The sequence below is a fragment of the Nothoprocta perdicaria genome, unplaced genomic scaffold, assembly GCF_003342845.1.
Source record: "Nothoprocta perdicaria isolate Ctin4 unplaced genomic scaffold, notPer1 scaffold_260, whole genome shotgun sequence".
Lineage (NCBI taxonomy): Eukaryota > Metazoa > Chordata > Aves > Tinamiformes > Tinamidae > Nothoprocta > Nothoprocta perdicaria.
Genome location: NW_020455489.1, coordinates 748063 through 766656, shown reverse-complemented (window position 1 = coordinate 766656; position 18594 = coordinate 748063). Strand labels below are relative to the sequence as shown.

The 18594-nt window shown below is 44.2% G+C and overlaps 1 protein-coding gene across 1 annotated transcript; it reads right to left on the bottom strand.

Moving 5' to 3' along the window:
- Nucleotides 1–1425: 1425 nt before the first annotated feature.
- LOC112948418 (lipase member K-like) lies at nt 1426–7278 on the bottom strand. The gene is made up of 9 exons (XM_026040660.1): nt 7234–7278; nt 6992–7109; nt 5941–6139; nt 5323–5432; nt 4531–4667; nt 3873–4010; nt 3678–3749; nt 2876–2944; nt 1426–1659 (listed from the first exon to the last, which is right to left on the bottom strand). Exons 1-9 carry the CDS (start codon nt 7240–7242, stop codon nt 1426–1428), a joined length of 1086 nt encoding a protein of 361 aa, XP_025896445.1. The 5' UTR covers nt 7243–7278.
- Between the last annotated feature and the right edge of the window lie 11316 nt (nt 7279–18594).

Below are 18594 nucleotides of genomic sequence, written 5' to 3'. Positions count from 1 at the left end.
AACCTAAGGGGAGAATGTAAAGAGGAAAGGGGCAAACTCTTCTCGGTGGTGACCAGTGACAGGACAAGGGGTAATGGGTGTAATTTGCAACACAGGCAGTTCCATCTCCATGCGAGGAGGAACTTCTGCACTGTGAGGGTGACAGAGCCCTGGAACAGGCTGCCCAGAGAGGTTGTGGAGTCTCCTCTGGAGGTCTTCAAAACCCTCCTGGATGCCACCCTGTGCCATGTGTTCTAGGTGTCCCTGCTGGTGCAGGAGGTTAGGCTAGATGATCTCTAGGGGTCCCTACCAACCTTAATGATTCTGTGATCTGTGGTCTTTTCAGGGGAACACATGCACCGACCAGTCATAGCAGATCCTGTATGTTGGAGAGTCAACCAGGTTGAAAGACGTCTCTCTGCACTGAAAGATTAAAAATATTTCACGCAGAGAAGAAAATGTGTCTACTTTTAAACAACAGCTAGTCCACATGTTTACAGGCAGCTAGTGTGCATCCCAGTATTATAAGGAATAAGAACGTTTCCTTCACATAGTAAAAAGTAGATAGACCTGTTTAAGAACTGGAATAACCTGATGTATCTCCTGGTCTGTTTGCTTTTGCTCATCATTTCTCGCTTGTTTCTAAAACATTGATAACTGCTAGGTTTTAGAGGAGGAAAAAATGTCATCTCTATACTTCATACAGAAATTAAACCCACCTCTTCTGAATGTTCCTAACTGTATGCATGTGTGATATTTGTGGCATTGCTTGGTGCTGCACATACTGAATTTGATCAGAGTGCTTTAGTCAGCAAATACATTGCTCACAATGAATGACTCACCTCAGGGAAAGCTTGAGACTTAGGCACTTTGTACATTCTCTAGCTTTTGTACCTTGCTTTATACTACTGTTGGACTGTAATTCTTATAACTGCATTTGGTTATTTGCTTCTCTGCAGCTTCTTCATTTTTGCTTCTCAACACTTGCAGAAAAGAAAGACAATATTCAGAATAGGATTAGCAATTATTTTTATTGAGTTTTGGAGACAGTAGCATTGCAGATATGGGTATTTTTCACGTATGTATTATTGCTGAGTTTTGTTTGTTTGTTTGTTTATTCATTTGTTTTATCTGTTCGATCTCTTTGTGACCCATCCTGGTAGTTTGACAAGTCCAGGAATAGCAGTGTGAGCCATGAGAGAGCAATAGTGAATTTCCTAGGCCTGGTAAACTTTGCTAAGTATCCAGACATAGGAGTAGTTTTAGGTCGCTAAGTCTGTGTGGTCTCAGTGGATCTGCAAGTATTTTAAAGGTAACTACTTAAAAGCTTTTTATTCAAGTACTTTCAGTTGGTCAAAAGAGTCACAAATTTTTAAATCCTGAAAATAATATTAATCTAACAAGACACATCAGCAAAAATGTATCGAATCCTTACAAACAGTATGTTTATGGATTCTTCTTCATCACATCAATGATTTCTTTATATAAAACCTCTGTCACATTGAGATTCAGTAAGAAATCCAAATGGTTCCACCCAGGAATTAATTTGTGGTAAACAAGGTTAGGTATTTGTGGAAGGAGAAGGGTAACAGCCCTAGGATCAGACAGACAGTCAGTTTCTCCATTCCAGATGGCAGTTGGCACGTTCATGTTTTTCACATCATAGAGCGGTGGAGCCACCTAAAACAAAGGGGGGGAAAATGATTTTACAAAAGAGAACAAGTACGTGTTGCAGTGCAAAGAGAAAAAAGGCTCTAAAAGGAATAATTGTTATTGATTTGGAATTAAACAAGATTTACCACAGAGTTTTTCTTCTAGAAAGGAGAGAAATTTGCATTAAAAGATGCAGAATGATTAAATGTGTTACAATTTTGCCCAGAGAACTGGTGTAAATTGCTTTTTCCRTGTTAGAAATTCTGGTTCTGGCTCTAATGGCATCTAGTTGAGCATGTAGTAGCAGACAAGTGCCTTCAAAAGTCACGATGAACTTCAAAGTGGTGGCTTCCATTACAGGCAGGCCACAGCAGTGGCAGGGGACATCCTAAGGCACAGCTGGACATTGTCTTCAGGAAGACCAACCCACATGCATCTCTCTTCTCTATCTTCTTTTTTTTACAGTCTCAGGAATGCATCTAGGTTGTACCCCTTATTCTGAAATCCAGTTGATACACAGGCAAAATTGCATTTACCGCAATCTGATGTTAGCAACAGCCCTTCTTCAAGCAGAAGGTTGGRCTGGAGATCTCTCAAGGTCCCTTGCAACCTGCTCTGCTGCGATTACACCTCATATAAGCATTTCTTTCAGCTTTTTAATAGGGAGCAATCTTAATACTATTAATACTATTAAGTAATAGGAGCCAAATCTCTTCATTTGCACCGTTACATTTGCTACATACCCCTGATACTCTTCTTGCCATTGAACCAGGATTACCTAGGCTTCCAAAGGATGCAAATTCAACTGTTCRTCTTTCATCTTGCAATGTCAGGGCTGGGTGCCAAAAGGGCTCAGTGCCTCATTTCCATCAAAAGCAGATAGAATTTATAGTCAGGACAAAATCTTCTGTTTTACATGTTTCAGCTAGAAACTGGCCACGGCAATTACACTTTTGTATGTCAGATTATGGTCTCCAATGAAAACTCTGGAGAAGTGGAAAACATCTAATACTTTATTCCATCTGGAAGATACTTATAAAAGAAAGTTTAGAATAGGAAGCACTGTTGTTTCAAGTGGAGGTTCTACTGATTTACTGCTTGCATATCCACATTGCGTGCTTTGCTAAGAGAGGACAATAAATTCAGGGGAATAAGAACAGGTTTAGGCAAGCATGRATGGATGGAGGAACAGAAAAGATGAAAGAAAAGAAAGGTCACAGCTCTTGAAACTGAAGCAGTTTACCTGGCTGTAGCGAAGATTGTTATATATGCTTCCCCCATSAAAAGCTTTCAGTGTACCACTCTGAATTCCCTGCAGCAAAGATCAGAGGGAAATGTTTAAGTGACCTTGTCAGAACAAGCATGCAAAAGTTAGCTCCTGACTTGTTAATTTTCTGAAATTGAAAAATGAAAAAAAAAAAGGAAAACGACTACAGCATTTTCTTCAGATTTGGAAGGAAACCCTTTTATCTTTTTTTAAATGAAAGGGGAGATAGACATGAAGGCAGACTTCAGGATATATGTGCAAGGATWAAGTGGATTTCTTAGAGTAAAAGTTTGTGGTTCTTCCAGGAAAGAAATGGTGGTCACAGTCCACTGAAGTCCATTTTGATTAGGACACATCTAGTCCTTTCTCATTTCCTTCTGGTGGCATAGAGAGAAAGTCTTTGGCTTGCTAAATTTAGACAGACTTCTGCATGTGATGCTCTCAGGGCAAATATGTCATTTTGGACTAGATTAAATAATAAATCTTTGGGGACACGGTCAGTTTCTTTGTGARATTGGTGATCATCGCTGAAGATTTTTCAGATGCATCTCACATGTCTGTCCTAGGCCATATACAGAWCGAGGTCTAAAATATCTAAGCAACAATGCTTCCTAAGGACATCCCGAGAAGCTACCCTGCGTTTTATGAAGGGAAAAGCACATAACCAACAAAGATACCACTAATATGTTGCAGCAGACCCATAAATAGATCAACCATAAAGGACTACCAAAATGCTCTGTACTCTGTTTTGGACAGGAGACTAGCTGGGGAAGTTTACCTGTACCCAGTGGATGAGATTTTGCACTGATGTTCCTGCTGGGGCGTGTGCTGCATACACATCAATTCGGCTCTGAAACAAAACAAGTGCCTTTCACAACAGGTTTCGTTCAGCTCTGCAAAGCAGGGCGGCTAGTCCCAAGACTTTGTATTTTCGGGAGATACCGAGGGCCCGCTGTAAATTAGTCCTACGTACCGTATTTACATTGCTCCAGTTAAAGCCGAAGAGCGTAAACAAAAAGTTCCTACAGGTCTTTGAATAAGGGCATAATTTTCCCATGAGCAGTTCAAGAAAGGAAGTGTGTGGCATGAATTCCTTGGTGCCAAACATTGCCTGTAATATTACAAACAGAGGTACCAATAAAATACGTAGATTGGTCATGCTTCTCCTCAAAGGACTAACACTTCATAGCTTTTACCTTCTTTCCATGCTGAGATACGTGTGTTGCTCATGAGTAGCTCTTCATGGTATTCCGTAAAATTTTTTTCATTCCATACATTTATATGCATGACAATCCACATTCATTGTGCTTTTACATTAAATAATAGAGTTCACCATATCATTTTTATTTACCAACATTTTACTACCCCGCTGTGTGAACATCTGTCCATACCACTAGCTCTCTAGATCCTAATTCTTCTGTAAATCCAAGCATTTTGGATATTAAAGTCAGGATAGCACAGAATAAAAATCTGGATTGCAATATGGGATTCTCTTCATTATGAAARCGGAGCATTAATGATCTGTGGTGAAAAAAATATCTGCTCTGCTGTGCAGGTCATTTCAGAATACCTATGAAAAAACTCATTAATCTTGGCTAAAAATATATAATCCRTTTAAACGGCCAACCTACCTTAAGCCCATAGTCAGAAAATAGTGCGAGCTTTTTTAATGGACTTCGAACAAATTTAACAGCGGCCACAGGGGCTAAAGCAACGTACAATTTGATTTTCTGAGCCAGTTCAGGTAGAGTGGAAAAGGCAACAAATGCTAAAATAAAATAAAATAAAATAAAATAAAATAAAATAAAATAAAATAAAATAAAATAAAATAAAATAAAAATATTTTAAACAGAAGAGAAAAATATCTTACTTTTTTAAGGCACTCAATTATACAGTTAACTTTCGTAAGAACTCTCTTGAAAATCTCAGAGAATCTGGAGAGCACCTATGTTGTCATAAGGTAAATCAAAAAGACTAAATCTGCTAAACTTTTGCCTTGACATGCAAGGATGAGCACTTATCCAGCCAGTGTGCAAGTGCTCCTCCTGCTTTGGATAGGTTGAGATTTAATTTTCAGATTGAACTTCGCTCTTAAATCTGATTATCATCTCAAAAATTAGTTATGAAATGACATCTATTTACCTTGAAAATTGTCTTTTATTCTGTCTACCCTGGCCAAAACTAAGGCTTGATAAATAATATAAATTGTTCTTCTACTTCTGTAAACAGTTCAGTGAATGTGCTACTAATCAACATAAGTATGGGTAGGATGAAGTAATTGTATTTTCTTTGGTTAATTGGCCAAGGCGAAGACAGAAGGTTGAGATGTGTTGAGGTTTCCAGAAAGAAGACAATATGGCATTAAGATTATGTTTAAGATTAGAAAGAATATGTTGCAGAAAGCTGTTCCTCACTCCACTTACCGATAGTGGTGCCTTGTGAATGACCAATGTAATACAGCTGCTTTTGTCTGGTTTTCTGTTCAATAAAACTTAGCATTGCTGGGAGATCGTACTTAGCCATTTCATCAAAGCTGCAAAATGAATGTTAGCTGTCTTACTGAGAGATGCAATATCTACATCTCAGTTTCAATCATCAAAAAAATAGCAGAAAACCACCAGTGTTGCAGATATGACAACCCCATAAATCTCTCCGTGCTACTTAGTGTGTCCCTTGGTAAGCGCATGGTTAGGAAAGCTAATATGTTTGAGACAGTTTATGTGCATTCCTAGAGAGTTCGTGTGTAAGCTGCCTGCCTTCCTCTTGCATAGTTTTTTGAAAGAATAAGGTCCATCAAGACAGTATTTCCAGGTATGAAGAGGGGAATTGCAGGCAGAGACAACAACAGTCCGACTTGCATCTGTCAAAGACGACTGTAGCCATGTTTTTTCACCACATCTAGAAAAATTTATTCATTGTGCACTTGAAATAAGTGGATATGCTTTAATTCAGTCTAGCTTGCTTCTCACCTGGTTAAGACAGCATCGATTCTTGAGCATGAAAGGGGTTAGGAGTTGGGTCCTCAGTCTACCACTGCTTACCTGAAAGCCCAGAATTCCTCCCGCATGGGGGACAGAGTCAGATGGCGTTTGCACCAAGTGTTCCCTCTGCTGTTTCCTATCCAAACGTCATAGCCGGCGTCTGCCAGGATGAAGCCCAGGCTGTTGTTAGCCAAATTAGTAACCCATATGCTTCCTTCTCCAAGTAAACCGTGCTGCAGAAATGCCACGGGCTTTGGGCCTGAAAGAGAGGCATCAGGATGGTTTCTTATTAATGCAGTCTGACAGCGCTTGAAATGGTTTGGAGGATCTTTTCTTTTTTGATTACAATTGCCAGAGCGCACTGAAATGTGTGCCAGAATTAAGTAGGCCTGTTTCCCTTGATTTTGGTAAAATAGATTTGCTGTGTAGTAGATGCACCAGATACGCGGTAAATTAGAGTTCTCCATAAGTTCTCCATCTTAGTGTGCTTCTGGCAAAGTTGCTCTGTTAGGAGCATTAGCAGAAATCAGGCAGCTGGGAAGCTTTGCAGACAAACTTGGAGGTGTCTGGAGAGGTGAGGTGATAAGATGGAGCTTCTCAGTTCAATTTTTGGATCTAGAGCCTCCCAATTTTGCTCAAATCTCTGCCTCAYTCATTTTCCCAATATTTCACCTTTCCCCTCCCTTCCCTTTGCTTTTGTGAACACAAGGAGGCCTGAGATCCAGGGCCTCCCTCAAGTGCTGGGACCTCTGTGCTTCCCTTGAGTGCCATTTTTCACAGGACAACATGGCCCTGGTGGAAGCTGCTCAAGGTTTTAGCTGCTCRAGGTTTTCACTGATGAAACTGCTTTGTTGATCTTCTGTGCAGGTGCAAGATTGGGCAATAGAAGCCAAGCTCCTGGAGAAAACGATTGGTGCCAAGAGTGCGCAGAGCATCGGTGGGTGGGGTGGATGGGCTATTACTCACTGGCAGGAYTGCAGCCTGCTGGGTGCACAGGACATCACCCACACCCAGGGGGAAGAAAACTCTGCCATGTCACTGCAGGGAATTCTCACATAGAAGCCAGTATTTTAAGATGTGGTTTTCTGTATAATACAGACATTAATTTTACCTTGGTTTTCAGCATTTCCTCTCCCGTGAGGAATTCTGTTAATCTGAAGGATATAACCATCTTCTGTTATGACATCATACTCCTCACTGGGAWAACCCCAGAAGGAAATCATTTCACTCTGCAAGAAGGAAAAACAAAGAATAAAAGTAATCATCAAGGCAATCCATAAAATCAGTATTTAACTTTCAGTGATTTATATTGGCTGTTTCCCAGAGACATATCGCCTCTGCCCTGATACTTACAATGTTCATATGTGCTTCTGGATTCTCAGCAAGTGGAAGACGAAAGAGCTGGTGTTCAGATACCATCCCATGGACCAAGGACATCAGAACTCCAGCCAGCCACCACATCCTGGGATTGCCTAGAACAGCACATCCGTTGCAGCAAAGCTTCCAGAATCAACAGAACTTCAAACTGTGTCTGTACTTACCAAATGTTGAGTTCATACTGCTTAGATGCCTGCTTGGTATTCAGAAAGAAATACTGCTTGGTGATCGAAACTAAGGAGGTCCGGAAGCTCCTGGAAAGGGAAAAGAAAACTGTGCTTTCTTTATATAAATTGGGGATTTACAGCAGATAAAGGAGAGACTTGAGCAGGAAACCAATTCAGATAAGACCGAGACTTAGCCTGGTGGCTTCTGTAACTCTTTCAAGCATTAACATTAACATGTACGGGCTCAGGGAATATATCCCAGGCAGAATATTTCCAGTGGGGTGGAACAGAGTTTCAGAAATTGGAATAATAGGCAAGGCAATCACCACAACGTTCTTTACAGATCATTGAGAATTGCAATGTGTATTGAAAATAGCATCACATGCATTTTCTGTTAGTCCTGCTTTAAAGATACCTGCTCCTGGGCAATGACAAAACCCAAAAAACACTCTAGTGCCTTAGCCTGTCACGTGAAGAACAACCCCCCAATCAACAGAATCATAGAATCACAGAATCATTACAGTTAGAAAAGACCTTTAAGATCATTGAGTCCAACTGTAAACCCTTCAACACCATAACTGCTAAACCACGTCCCTAAGTGCCTCATCTACATGTTTCTTGAACACTGGAGAAGAGGCACTTAGGGACGTGGTTAGCTGCTGGAACCCAAGGGAGATGGTGAGGCTGAAGGCCAGGGCATACAAGAAGAGGCTGTGGGAGCAGGGCTCATTCAGCCAGGAGATGGGAAGGTGAAGGGGAATCCAAATACATTTTCCACTGCCTGAAGGGGTTACAGAAACGATGGGGAAGGACTCTGCTCAGAGAGACACGGCAGAAAGCACCAGAGACACTATTAGAAGCTGCAGTCTGGGAAAATCAAGTTGAACCTAAGAAAATGTTCCTTTTCCATGTGGATGGTGCAACCCTGGGACACGTCCGTGAGCACTAGGGAACCTCCATCCTTAGGGATTGGTCAGCGCTGCCTGGACACAGCCCTGATGTTGGCTCTGCTGCAAGGTGGTGTTGGACTAGAGAGCCCCAGGGTGCCCCCAGCACCGAATTCTTCTATTATTCTGTGCCCGAACTTCTAATTTTGACCCTTGTCCAGCAGTGTGTCCAGCTCGGCCTGGGTCAAGTTCAATCTAGTACTACCATCTACACAACCACCGCAATATCTGATAAGCCACTCTCTCCTTTACATAGCTGAAATATTTTTAGCTCGGTATCCTGTTCTATTCAGATTCTCATCTAGACTTTCTCCTACCGATACACAAAGCATGTATTTGTCCTAGAAATGATGGCCTAGTGCCGGCCACTTCTACTCTCTCTCTTGCCAGCTGCACTAGAGGAGAATGTATGATTGAGTTGTGAGGGCTTCATAACATCTCAAGGCTGTTTGCATCACCTATTCAGAGGRCTCTCCTAGTTTATCCAGCAGACAGAGTGAGAAGAGCAGGTGGATTCTGATCAATCTGTTATGAGCCAACAATGCTTCATGCGTTCTCTAAATAGAAGTAAGAAAATGAAAAGAAAATCTCTAAGCATCTATTCTTCTCCTTGATCCTAGGGAAAGCAACAGAATTAATGATGTACCATTTATTGAAGGAGATACCTCAGTGTAAAWGTATGTGTTACTCGTGTTACCTTATATAGGAGCAATGTATCTCCTAGCAGCTCTATGAGTCACTTAATACTGATAGGAGACTGGTTTAAAACAAGTCAAAAGAAATTTTTCACAGTGGAAAGTAAGTCTTCTACAAGAGGTGGAGAAAACAAATGGGAACAGCAAGGTCAAAAAGGTTTTAGACAAATTTATGGACAACAGGTTTGTAAATAGATGCTAAAGGCATGTCCCACTAACAAGAGATGCAGATGCTGGGGGACTACTAATGGGCAGATATAGAAAGTGGCCAGGCCCACATGCTCCTCGTGAATAACCTCTTCTTTTACCATCATCCAGCAGATCAAATTTCATTCCTGTCTTCTCCAACCAAGGCAGCTAGGAGTTGTTTTTGTTGCTCAAAACCATAAMTATCATTCACATACATGGGCACAAACAGGGAGAGAACCAGCTCTACAAGWAGTTTTCCCAGACTTACCTTTAAAAGGCAGGCTACCAGGGTAGCCGAGAGGCAGAGCAGCTCCTCCAGAAGAAGAGAGTGAAATGTCAGTCCTTCTGATGGATGAACACTGTACCAAAGCAATGCCTAGCACGCAGAGGCAGGAGGAGAGGAAGTTTGGGAAGGCAGCAGCAAGGGACTGTTTGTCACCTCTAGCTGGAGTGCTGCGTGCTACTCTTCACCTCTCTTAAGACAACCCTATATGAACTGCCTCGAGGGTGGAGTAGCAAGAATGGAGAAGACTAAACGTAAACACAGAGATATTAAACAAAGAAATTGTTAGGCAATAACATACTTTAGAAAGGTCTTCTGCTGCCCAGAATTTGTTTATCAGGTCTATCAAATTCAGTTTAAGCAGTGTCAAATGAATGCTTATAGGTGATGGCGGATGTTTATAGAGGATCTCCACATGTTCTTAACTGATAACCTTGAAGAAAGATTCAAACATCACCTTTCAATGGCCCTCTTTTTTTAATTGCTACAAGAGAATTTGTTAATTTATTAAAAAGCAAGTTTAATGGCAGATCTTATGCTACGCAATATTAGGGAGAACTGCTAAATGTCAATTTGACATTAAATTCCAGGCAACAGTGTGAAAATACCCTTGTTTCTTCACACTCTCACAAGAAAGCATTAAGAGATCCTAAATACCATAGTCCACATAGATACTGCTGGCTTATCCTTTCCCTTCATCCACGGTAGGGCTGTGTCTGTCTTCTGTCTTGTGCTCCCGATTATTCTGCCCTGAAAATCCCAGTGCACAGATGATGGTGAAAGATACGTTCCAGCTGTCATCCTTGAAGGGACCTGAGATACGTCCAAGGTCCACATCTAGATTTGGCAATTGTAGAGCACTTCTGGCTCCATGTTTCCGTAGTTGAACTTTGAYGCTTCGTTTAGAGATTTGAGGGTAAAAAGCACCTTGCTTTTAAGGGATGGAAGCCAGACTTCCGTGTGTAAAACATGCCTTTCAACACCTCTCACTAACGCATCATGGTTGTGGTGACTGACCAGGATCAAGGTGAGACCCCTTGAGCTTTATTATATATTCTGGGGATCAAACGAGACCAGCATTTCCCACATGTTGGTGGGAAATGACCTCAGTGTCGCACTAGAAGCAAGATTTTTCCCAGGACTGGATCAGATTGTCCCTGCCCTGTCCCTGCCTCAGTCAGCCACGGAGGATAGAGAACATGCATCTCTCCACATGCCTCTCAGTGCCACGGAGGCCAACCTGGACCCACTATCCAGGTGTGGCCACTCTCACACAGCATAAAGGGGGTGACAGCTCATTAAGAACAGCTGGCCACACTCCTACTCGTGTAGCCCAGAATCTGGTTCTCCTAATCGGAGCACGTTGTTGGCTCAAATTCAGCTTGGCATCCACTCTCATTCCCAGGTCATTTTCAGCAAGGCTGCTACTGCACATTCCCTAATTAGTGAGTTATCATGTCCCTCCCTCATACACGGCTTCCTGTCACTGTCACATATTTCAGCTAGGTGTTCAGCCCTGCAGTAGAATACGCTATATGTCCAAGAGTTTTGACCCAGCTCATGCAACTCTTTTTTTGCAGTGCTCTTGCAGTCTACATGGCAAGTTCACCACAGGTACACAGAGCATTTCCCACACTGGAGTGCTCCTCTTCAGGGGATCTTGCTATCCATCATATTTATGTTTTATATACATACCTTTTGTAAAGTGACTGATGAGGATTCTATCCAAATTCTTGATCTTTATCTTTTTTGCCTTGACTCCTGGACTGTCTTCATCTTCTCCTAGAAATACCTTCTTACTTGCTTTTGCTGAGCAGCAGTTTTACTAAAGGAAATGCATAATTAACAGAAACTACTGAACTTTTGCATAAATCCAAACTGACATTGAGAACCCAGCCAACTCTTCAGTAAAATATGCCTTTCTCAAGTAAATGTAAGGCATAGATTATTTGATTATTAAATATATATTCAAGAATTTTGAAAAATCTAATTTTCATGAATAAATTATACACACAAATTCTAGTAAGATTACATTGCCTAGCCTGCTGGCAAAGGTACAGCTGGGCAATTCAGCAGGTTTTCTAAGAGATACCAGTTTACAACAGAACTCCATTCAGGATCTCTGGTGGTCCTGAACTGTTTGGCCATGTTCTGGGAACAGAGAGGACTTCAGCTTAACCACATCTATGTGCTAAGCACCTTATTCCTCCAAAGGATACACAGCCCTAAATAAGTAGCTGGCTATCAGAGTGCGTGAAGAAAAAGTGTGTCAGGGGAGAAGCACAGCTGTCAGGATGTTGAGCAAGATGCCAACTGGGCTTTCACAGCACATGTTGGGGAGAAAGATATACGTCCCCAGCTACTTCTCCCCAGGGTATGGATGTAGTTAGCTGTGCCAAAAAGAGAAAAATACCCACAAATCTGAATTCACTAAGATCCCACAGGTTGGATAGTCAGTGATACGTCCAGTCTTTTACAAAACCTGAGGATACTCCAGACTGAGCACGAAACCTCTATCACTGCTCCACAACTCACATGGGAAGGGTAAACAGGGCCTCCAACCTCTCCCCAAGGAATGTCTATTAAACAGCATCTGCTTTGAGGCCAGCTCAGAGCTGCCCCTTCAAGCCGTGTACCATCAACACCCTCAACAGATAAGTGCTGTCCCTTAGTTGCCATAAGCTGCCAAGGAGCTTTAGATCAGTCTGTTGTCAAATGTGTGCCAAAGCATTGGGTTGTTTTTTGTCCCAGAACTTCTCTGAAACTGCCTCCTTCACCTAAACAGACAGATAACAATAATAATCGAAGCATTTCCCATCAGTCACCCACCCTCCAAGCTGGCAGAGGGAAAGGAACATGTTTTCCTCACTTGTGTCTAGTTTAGGAACCACTAGCAAAGGGAGAAAGTTGAAGGGGGCAGCCCTGCAATGACAACAGGCAAGGTGAAAACCCTTCAGCTCCTGATTGTGGAGTGCAAGAAAGAGAAGCATTAGGCTCAAAAAGGTGTCCTTAGAAACTGTAATTCAGCATCTCCCAGCAGATGTTGTTGCCATCATCATCCAGAAATTTTCATTTTTGCCCAGGCAGAGGCCTTGTACATGTGTCACCACCCCTTGGCCTGCTCCGGTCTCAGCATCTTGGGCTCCCACTTTCTTAACATCAAGTCATTCCTTCTTGCAAAATACAAAAGAAAAAAGTTCCCTGCATGCTTATGGAAAAACTTGGGGTGCTAGAGTTAGGCCATCATCACTTTCTGGAAGCGGATCTGTAGATCTGTCACACCCTCGAGTAATTCTTGCTGGGGAGCACATTTAGGTGGGCAGAAACGGATTGTGCTGGAAGCTGATCATCAATAGGGCGGGCAGGCTCAGTTCCAGAACACTCCTAGATGACTAGTTCTGGAACTCGGTCAATCAAATAGCAGAGATAACTTATCATGTATCTCACACTTTGTGCTCTCCCGGTCTTCTTCGCCATCACGATCCTTTTTTTTTGTGTGTGTGTGTTGAATGTTCAGAGGGTGTCCTCAAGGCGTAGCAGGTCAAGGTCTAAGGATGAATCCTAACAATCAAATCCCATACATACTCCTAATCACAGTGTGCTACCTTTCCTCCCTCAAACACCACACTTGATAAAATGCCACAAAGAACCACCCCCCCCAAAAGATAGGGACGTAAGTTTACTGAGGCACATAATTAGTTGGAGGGTAACAGTTCAAGCGTTACAGCATCTAAATTACAGCCACAGCTGTAATTTATGGCAAAATAAATGAGCAGTCAGTCCCCACAGAAATTAGGGGAAGGGCTGGAGGATTCCAGCAGGCAAATAACTAGATGTTGGGAGTCTAGTATATCTCTTGATCTTTGTTATCACTATGTACGCTTCTCTTAGTTAAAGCTGATACAGAACAGGCAGATACAAAACAACCGAGACATATTGGGGACAGAGGTCTTTTGGCAAGACATTTAGTCTTCAAGTATCTTCATTTCACAGCTTTAATTACATAGTTGATTTCCTGATTAGCAGTGCYTGAACTGTCATCTCAACAGCTCCATTAACTCCCAGCAATTCCATGTTTGACCTTTTTTTTTCTCAGCATCATGGAGCTTTACAGTTTTTTTTTTCTCTCTGCTGCCTTTAGTTTTGGAATCTAAACAACCTTAAAAAGAAGAGCTCAATAGGTATTGGTACCTCCATCTAGCAGGCCATCTCATCACAAAGTCAGAAGCAGCAGCTGGATGTACTTGAAGGGGTATCTTAGGTCTGTTTATACAGATTCACAGAATGGTTGCAGTTGGAAAGGAACTTTAGAGATCCTCTGGTCCAACCCACCTCCTCAAGCAGGCTGTCCAGGGCCGTATCTGATGAGCTTTCAGTAGCTCCAAGAAAGGAGACCCGCAGTCTCTCTGGGCAACTTGTTACAGTTCTCAGTCACCCTCASAGGAAGAAAGAAGCTTTTCTCTACGTACTTAGACAGGACAGAACCTCCTATGCTTCAGCTGGTGCCCATTGCCTCATGACCTGTCAGTGGCCACCACTGAGAAGAGCCTGGCTCCGTCTCCTTTACACTCACTCTCCCTGTATTTATTTACAACAATAAGATCCCTCTGAGACTTCTCTTCTTCAGGCTAAACAATTCCAGCCCTCTCAGACTTCTCTCATATGAGATATCCTCCAGTCCCTTAATCATTTTAGTAGCCCTTTTCTGGACTTGCTCCTGGAGCCCTGTGTCTGTCAGCTCCAGGTGGCCCTTGGCCTCCACAGCCCCATTCTTGCGTGCTTGGGCAATGTCCCCTGTATTTCTTCCASGCTACTTGTCCCTCTTTCCACTTTCTGCATACTTCCTTCCTATATTTAAGTTTTGCCAGGAGCTTCCTGCTCATCCRTACAGGTCTGCTGCCACCTTTGCTCAACTTTCTTCTCATTGGGATGGACTGTTTTTGAGCTTGGAGGATTGATCCTAGAATATCAAGCAGATTTCTTGGAGCTTCCTTACCTCGAGGACCATATTCTGTGCGATTCTTCCAAGCAGATTCCTGAAGCCTGCTCTCCTGAAGCCCGGGCTTGTGAGACTGCTTTTTGCCCTGCTCCCTTCTCTATGGATCCAGAACTTCACTGTGGTCATTGCAGTCAAGTGTCTCCCAACCTACACATCCCCAGGCAGTCCCTCCTTGTTTGTAAGTACTTCAGGTCTGGACTAGCTTCTTAGGAAGCTGTCATCGACGTTCTCCAGGGACCTCCTAGCTTGCTTGTGTCCTGCTGTGTTGTCTCTCCAACAGATATTAGGGTGGTTAAACACTTGTAGCTAGAAAAAGGCCTCCCTCATCTACTTCTTCCTGATCAGATGGCCTATAACAAGCATCCACAACAATGTCACCCATATTTTTTCGGCTCCTTCATCCTTACCCATAAACTCTCAGTCAGCCMATTGTCCTCCCCTAGGCAGAGCTCCAAACATTYCTCCCAAATAGAGGGCATATATAATACCCATCACTTCCTTGGCCTTATCCCTAAAACCTCATGGTATCATGGTATATATTCCACACTGAGTTTGTGATGTCCTTCTGTGCACTGCGCTCTTCCAYGTCTCTGAGGCCCACTTTCGACTTGTTCATCAGCCCTCTAGCACTTACATTCCTCATCTGGATTATGATACCTTGTGCCCCTTGTTTTGTTTTTAAGTATTCATCTTTGCAGTCAGATTACAGTTTCCAGGATCCTTTCTAAAGAATGTGTCATTAGTCCTGAGTGAACTGTTCATTATGTTTCCAAATGGTATCCAGAAAAAGCATGCATCTTGCAGCAGTATTTCTGTCCAGGTTGGATGATGAGACTCAGAAAGGGATCCAGTTAATGGATCATACTCTTCCTGGAAGCCAGGAAGTCAGTAGTATTCCAGGAAGTGGAATACCTCCTCTCTGGTCGAGGAGGGTTGGGTTAGGGATTATTTACGCRAAGTGGACACCCATAAATCTGCGGGCCCGAATGGGATGCAGCCAAGAGTGTTGAGGGAAGTGGTGGGGGTTATTGCTGAATCATTTTTAAGAGGTTATGGAGAGCAGGGGAGGTGCCAGAGGTCTGGAAGAAACAAAYGTCACTCCAGTCGTTGGACTCCTTGCCCAAAAAGGGCAAGAGGGAGGAGCTGGGAAACTATAGGTCAGTCAGCTTCACCTCTGTCCTTCAAAAGGTGATGGAGCAGCTCATCTTAGAGAGCATCTCTAGCCATGTGAAGGAAAAGAAGGTGATTGGGAGTAGTCAGCATGGATTCACCAAGGGGAAGTCATGTCTGATGAACCTAATAGCCTTTAATGATGAGATGACTGGCTGGATGGATGATGGGAGAGCCATGGATGTTGTCTACCTTGACTTCAGCAAGGCTTTCAACACCGTCTCCCATAATATGGTCATAGGAAAGCTCCAGAAATGCGGACTGGATGGGTGGACAGTTAAGTGGATTGAGAACTGGGGGGATGTCAGAGCTCAGAGGGTGGTGATAAATGGGGCCAAGTCCAGTTGGAGGCCTGTGGCCAGTGGTGTCCCACAGAGGTCAGTACTGGGCCTAGTGCTGTTCAACTTGTTCATCAATGACTTGGACGAAGGTCTGAGCAAGTTTGKGGAYRATACCAARCTGGGTGGAGTGGCTGACACTCCGGAGGGCTGTGCTGCCATTCAGAGGGACCTGGACAGGCTGGAGAGTTGGGCAGAGAGGAACCTTATGAGGTTTCACAAGGACAAGTGCWGGGTCCTGCACCTGGAGAGGAATCACCCCAGGCACCAGGACAGATTAGGGGTTGACCTGCTAGAAAGCAGCTCCATGGAGATGGACCTGGGAGTCCCGGTTGACACCAAGCTAACCATGAGTCAGCAGTGTGCCCTCGTGGCCAAGAAGGCCAATGGGATCCTGGCCTGCATCAGGAGGAGTGTTGTCAGCAGGGTGATGGAGGGGATCCTGCCCCTCTGCTCAGCTCTGGTGAGGCCGCACCTGRAATATTGTGTGCAGTTCYGGGCTCCGCAGTATAAGAGGGAGGTGGAGCTTCTAGAGAGGGTCCAGAGCAGAATGATAAAGATGATGAAGGGAACGGAGCATCTCTCATATGAGGAAAGACTAAGCAAGATGGGCCTGTTTAGACTGGAGAAGAGAAGGTTGATGCGGGGGGTCTGCTCAATRTGTATAAATACCTGAAGGGTGAATATAGGTAGGAAGGGGCCAAACTCTTCTCAGTGGTAGCCAGTGATAGGACAAGGGGTAATGGGTGCAAGTTGCAACACAGCCAGTTCCATCTCCATATGAGCAAGAGCAACTTTACAGTCAGGGTGAGTCCTGGAACAGGCTGCCCAGGGAGGTTGTGGAGTCTCCTTCTCCGAAGATCTTCAAAACCCCCCTAGATGCTACATGAGACTCTCCTGGGACATGTCCTATTTAACATCTTTATGAATGACCTAGAAGAGGTCAGCACTCTTGTCAAGTTTGCAGAAGATACCAAATTGATGGCAGGGAGGAGGGTTACGAGTAGATACACTGGAAGGGAGGGTTGCCATCCAGAGGGACCTGGTCAGACTGGAGGAATGGGCAGACAGGAATCSTGTGCAACTGTGCAAGGAGAACTGACAAGACTTGTCACTGGGAAGGGAGAGTAGGAGGTTGGACTAGAGACCTTCTGAGGTCCCTTCCTACCTGAATTCCTACATTCCTATAATCCAGCCTCACAGTTCTATACAGATATCACGACTGCCTGAAGGAAGACCAGCAAAAGGTCTATAGGACTGCCAGGGGGCTGAACTAATGAGTCTAAGAGAAAGAATTAGGCCTGTTTAGTCTGGAGAAGGTGAAGTGCAGGAGGGATGTATCTGCAGCTTTCACTGACCGAAGAGGGTGAAGCCAGACTTTGCTCAGTGAAAGCACCAGAGGCATCAGCACAACTTGCAGCAAGGAAAATCCCACCTGGCTCTAAGGGTAGGTGCCACACAAGCATTTCTGCTGTGAGTGATCTCCATCCTCGGAGACTGTCCAGACTCATCGGGACGTGGCAACCTGATGGCTGCCACAAACTTGGTCTTGCTGCAAGTCGGGGTCAGACTCAAGACTCCCAGCTGCCTGGGTGCTGTCAAACCCAAGCTTGGCTGCGACCTTCTGATTCTGCTTCAGAGCATCCTCTACCCCAGGTCCTTCTCTAGCCATCACAGCATCAGCGAGTCCAACAGTTAGGTACGACGTCCCTTATCGTCTTTGAGCCTTTTATACTTTTACAGCCATAACCCAACTTTTCTTATTTTAAAAATTTGGTCTAGGAACCATACCTATTTAGGAACCATACCTAGACCATCTAGGTCTAACCATACCTAGACCTATTATAGATCTATTTTTTATGTATCTATATTATTATAGATCTACGTATTATCTATATTATTATATTATCTATATTACTATAGATCTATATTTTAGGTCTATCCTATGTACTTTTAAATACTTTAAGGAGTTAAAAACCTATGGAGACTCTGCATAAATTACGTTGGTCAAATGATCTTTTTTTAAAAAAAAAAAAAAAAAATTAAACACAGAAGCACCCAAATAGAATATACAATACGTTTATTTGGAACGAAGCAGCCGTGTGGCCAAAGTGACCCTGGGGGATGCACAGAGCGGACACGCCGGCTCTGTCCCCACACCGTCCCCACAGCGTCCCGCTCCCTCGSGACGCCGCTTGCCGCCCGCCCCGCGGAGGGCGGCCCGAGGCCGCGCCGAGGCGGAGCGCGGCCCGAGGCGGAGCGCCGTCATGGCGCGGGTGCTGGTGGTGGGCGCGGGGCTGACGGGCAGCGCCTGCGCCGCGCTGCTCCCGCGGGGCCGCACGCGCGTGTGGGACAAGGCGCGCGGCGCCGGTGAGCGCGGCGCGGGGAGCCGGGAGCCGGGGCGGGAGGCGGGCTGGCGGCGCGGGGAGCCGCGGCCTCACGGCGCCGCCGCCCGCGGGGCTGTCGCGCAGGGGGCCGCCTCAGCACGAGCCGCCGCGCGGGCTGCACCGCCGACCTGGGCGCGCAGTACTTCACGCTGGAGACGGGGC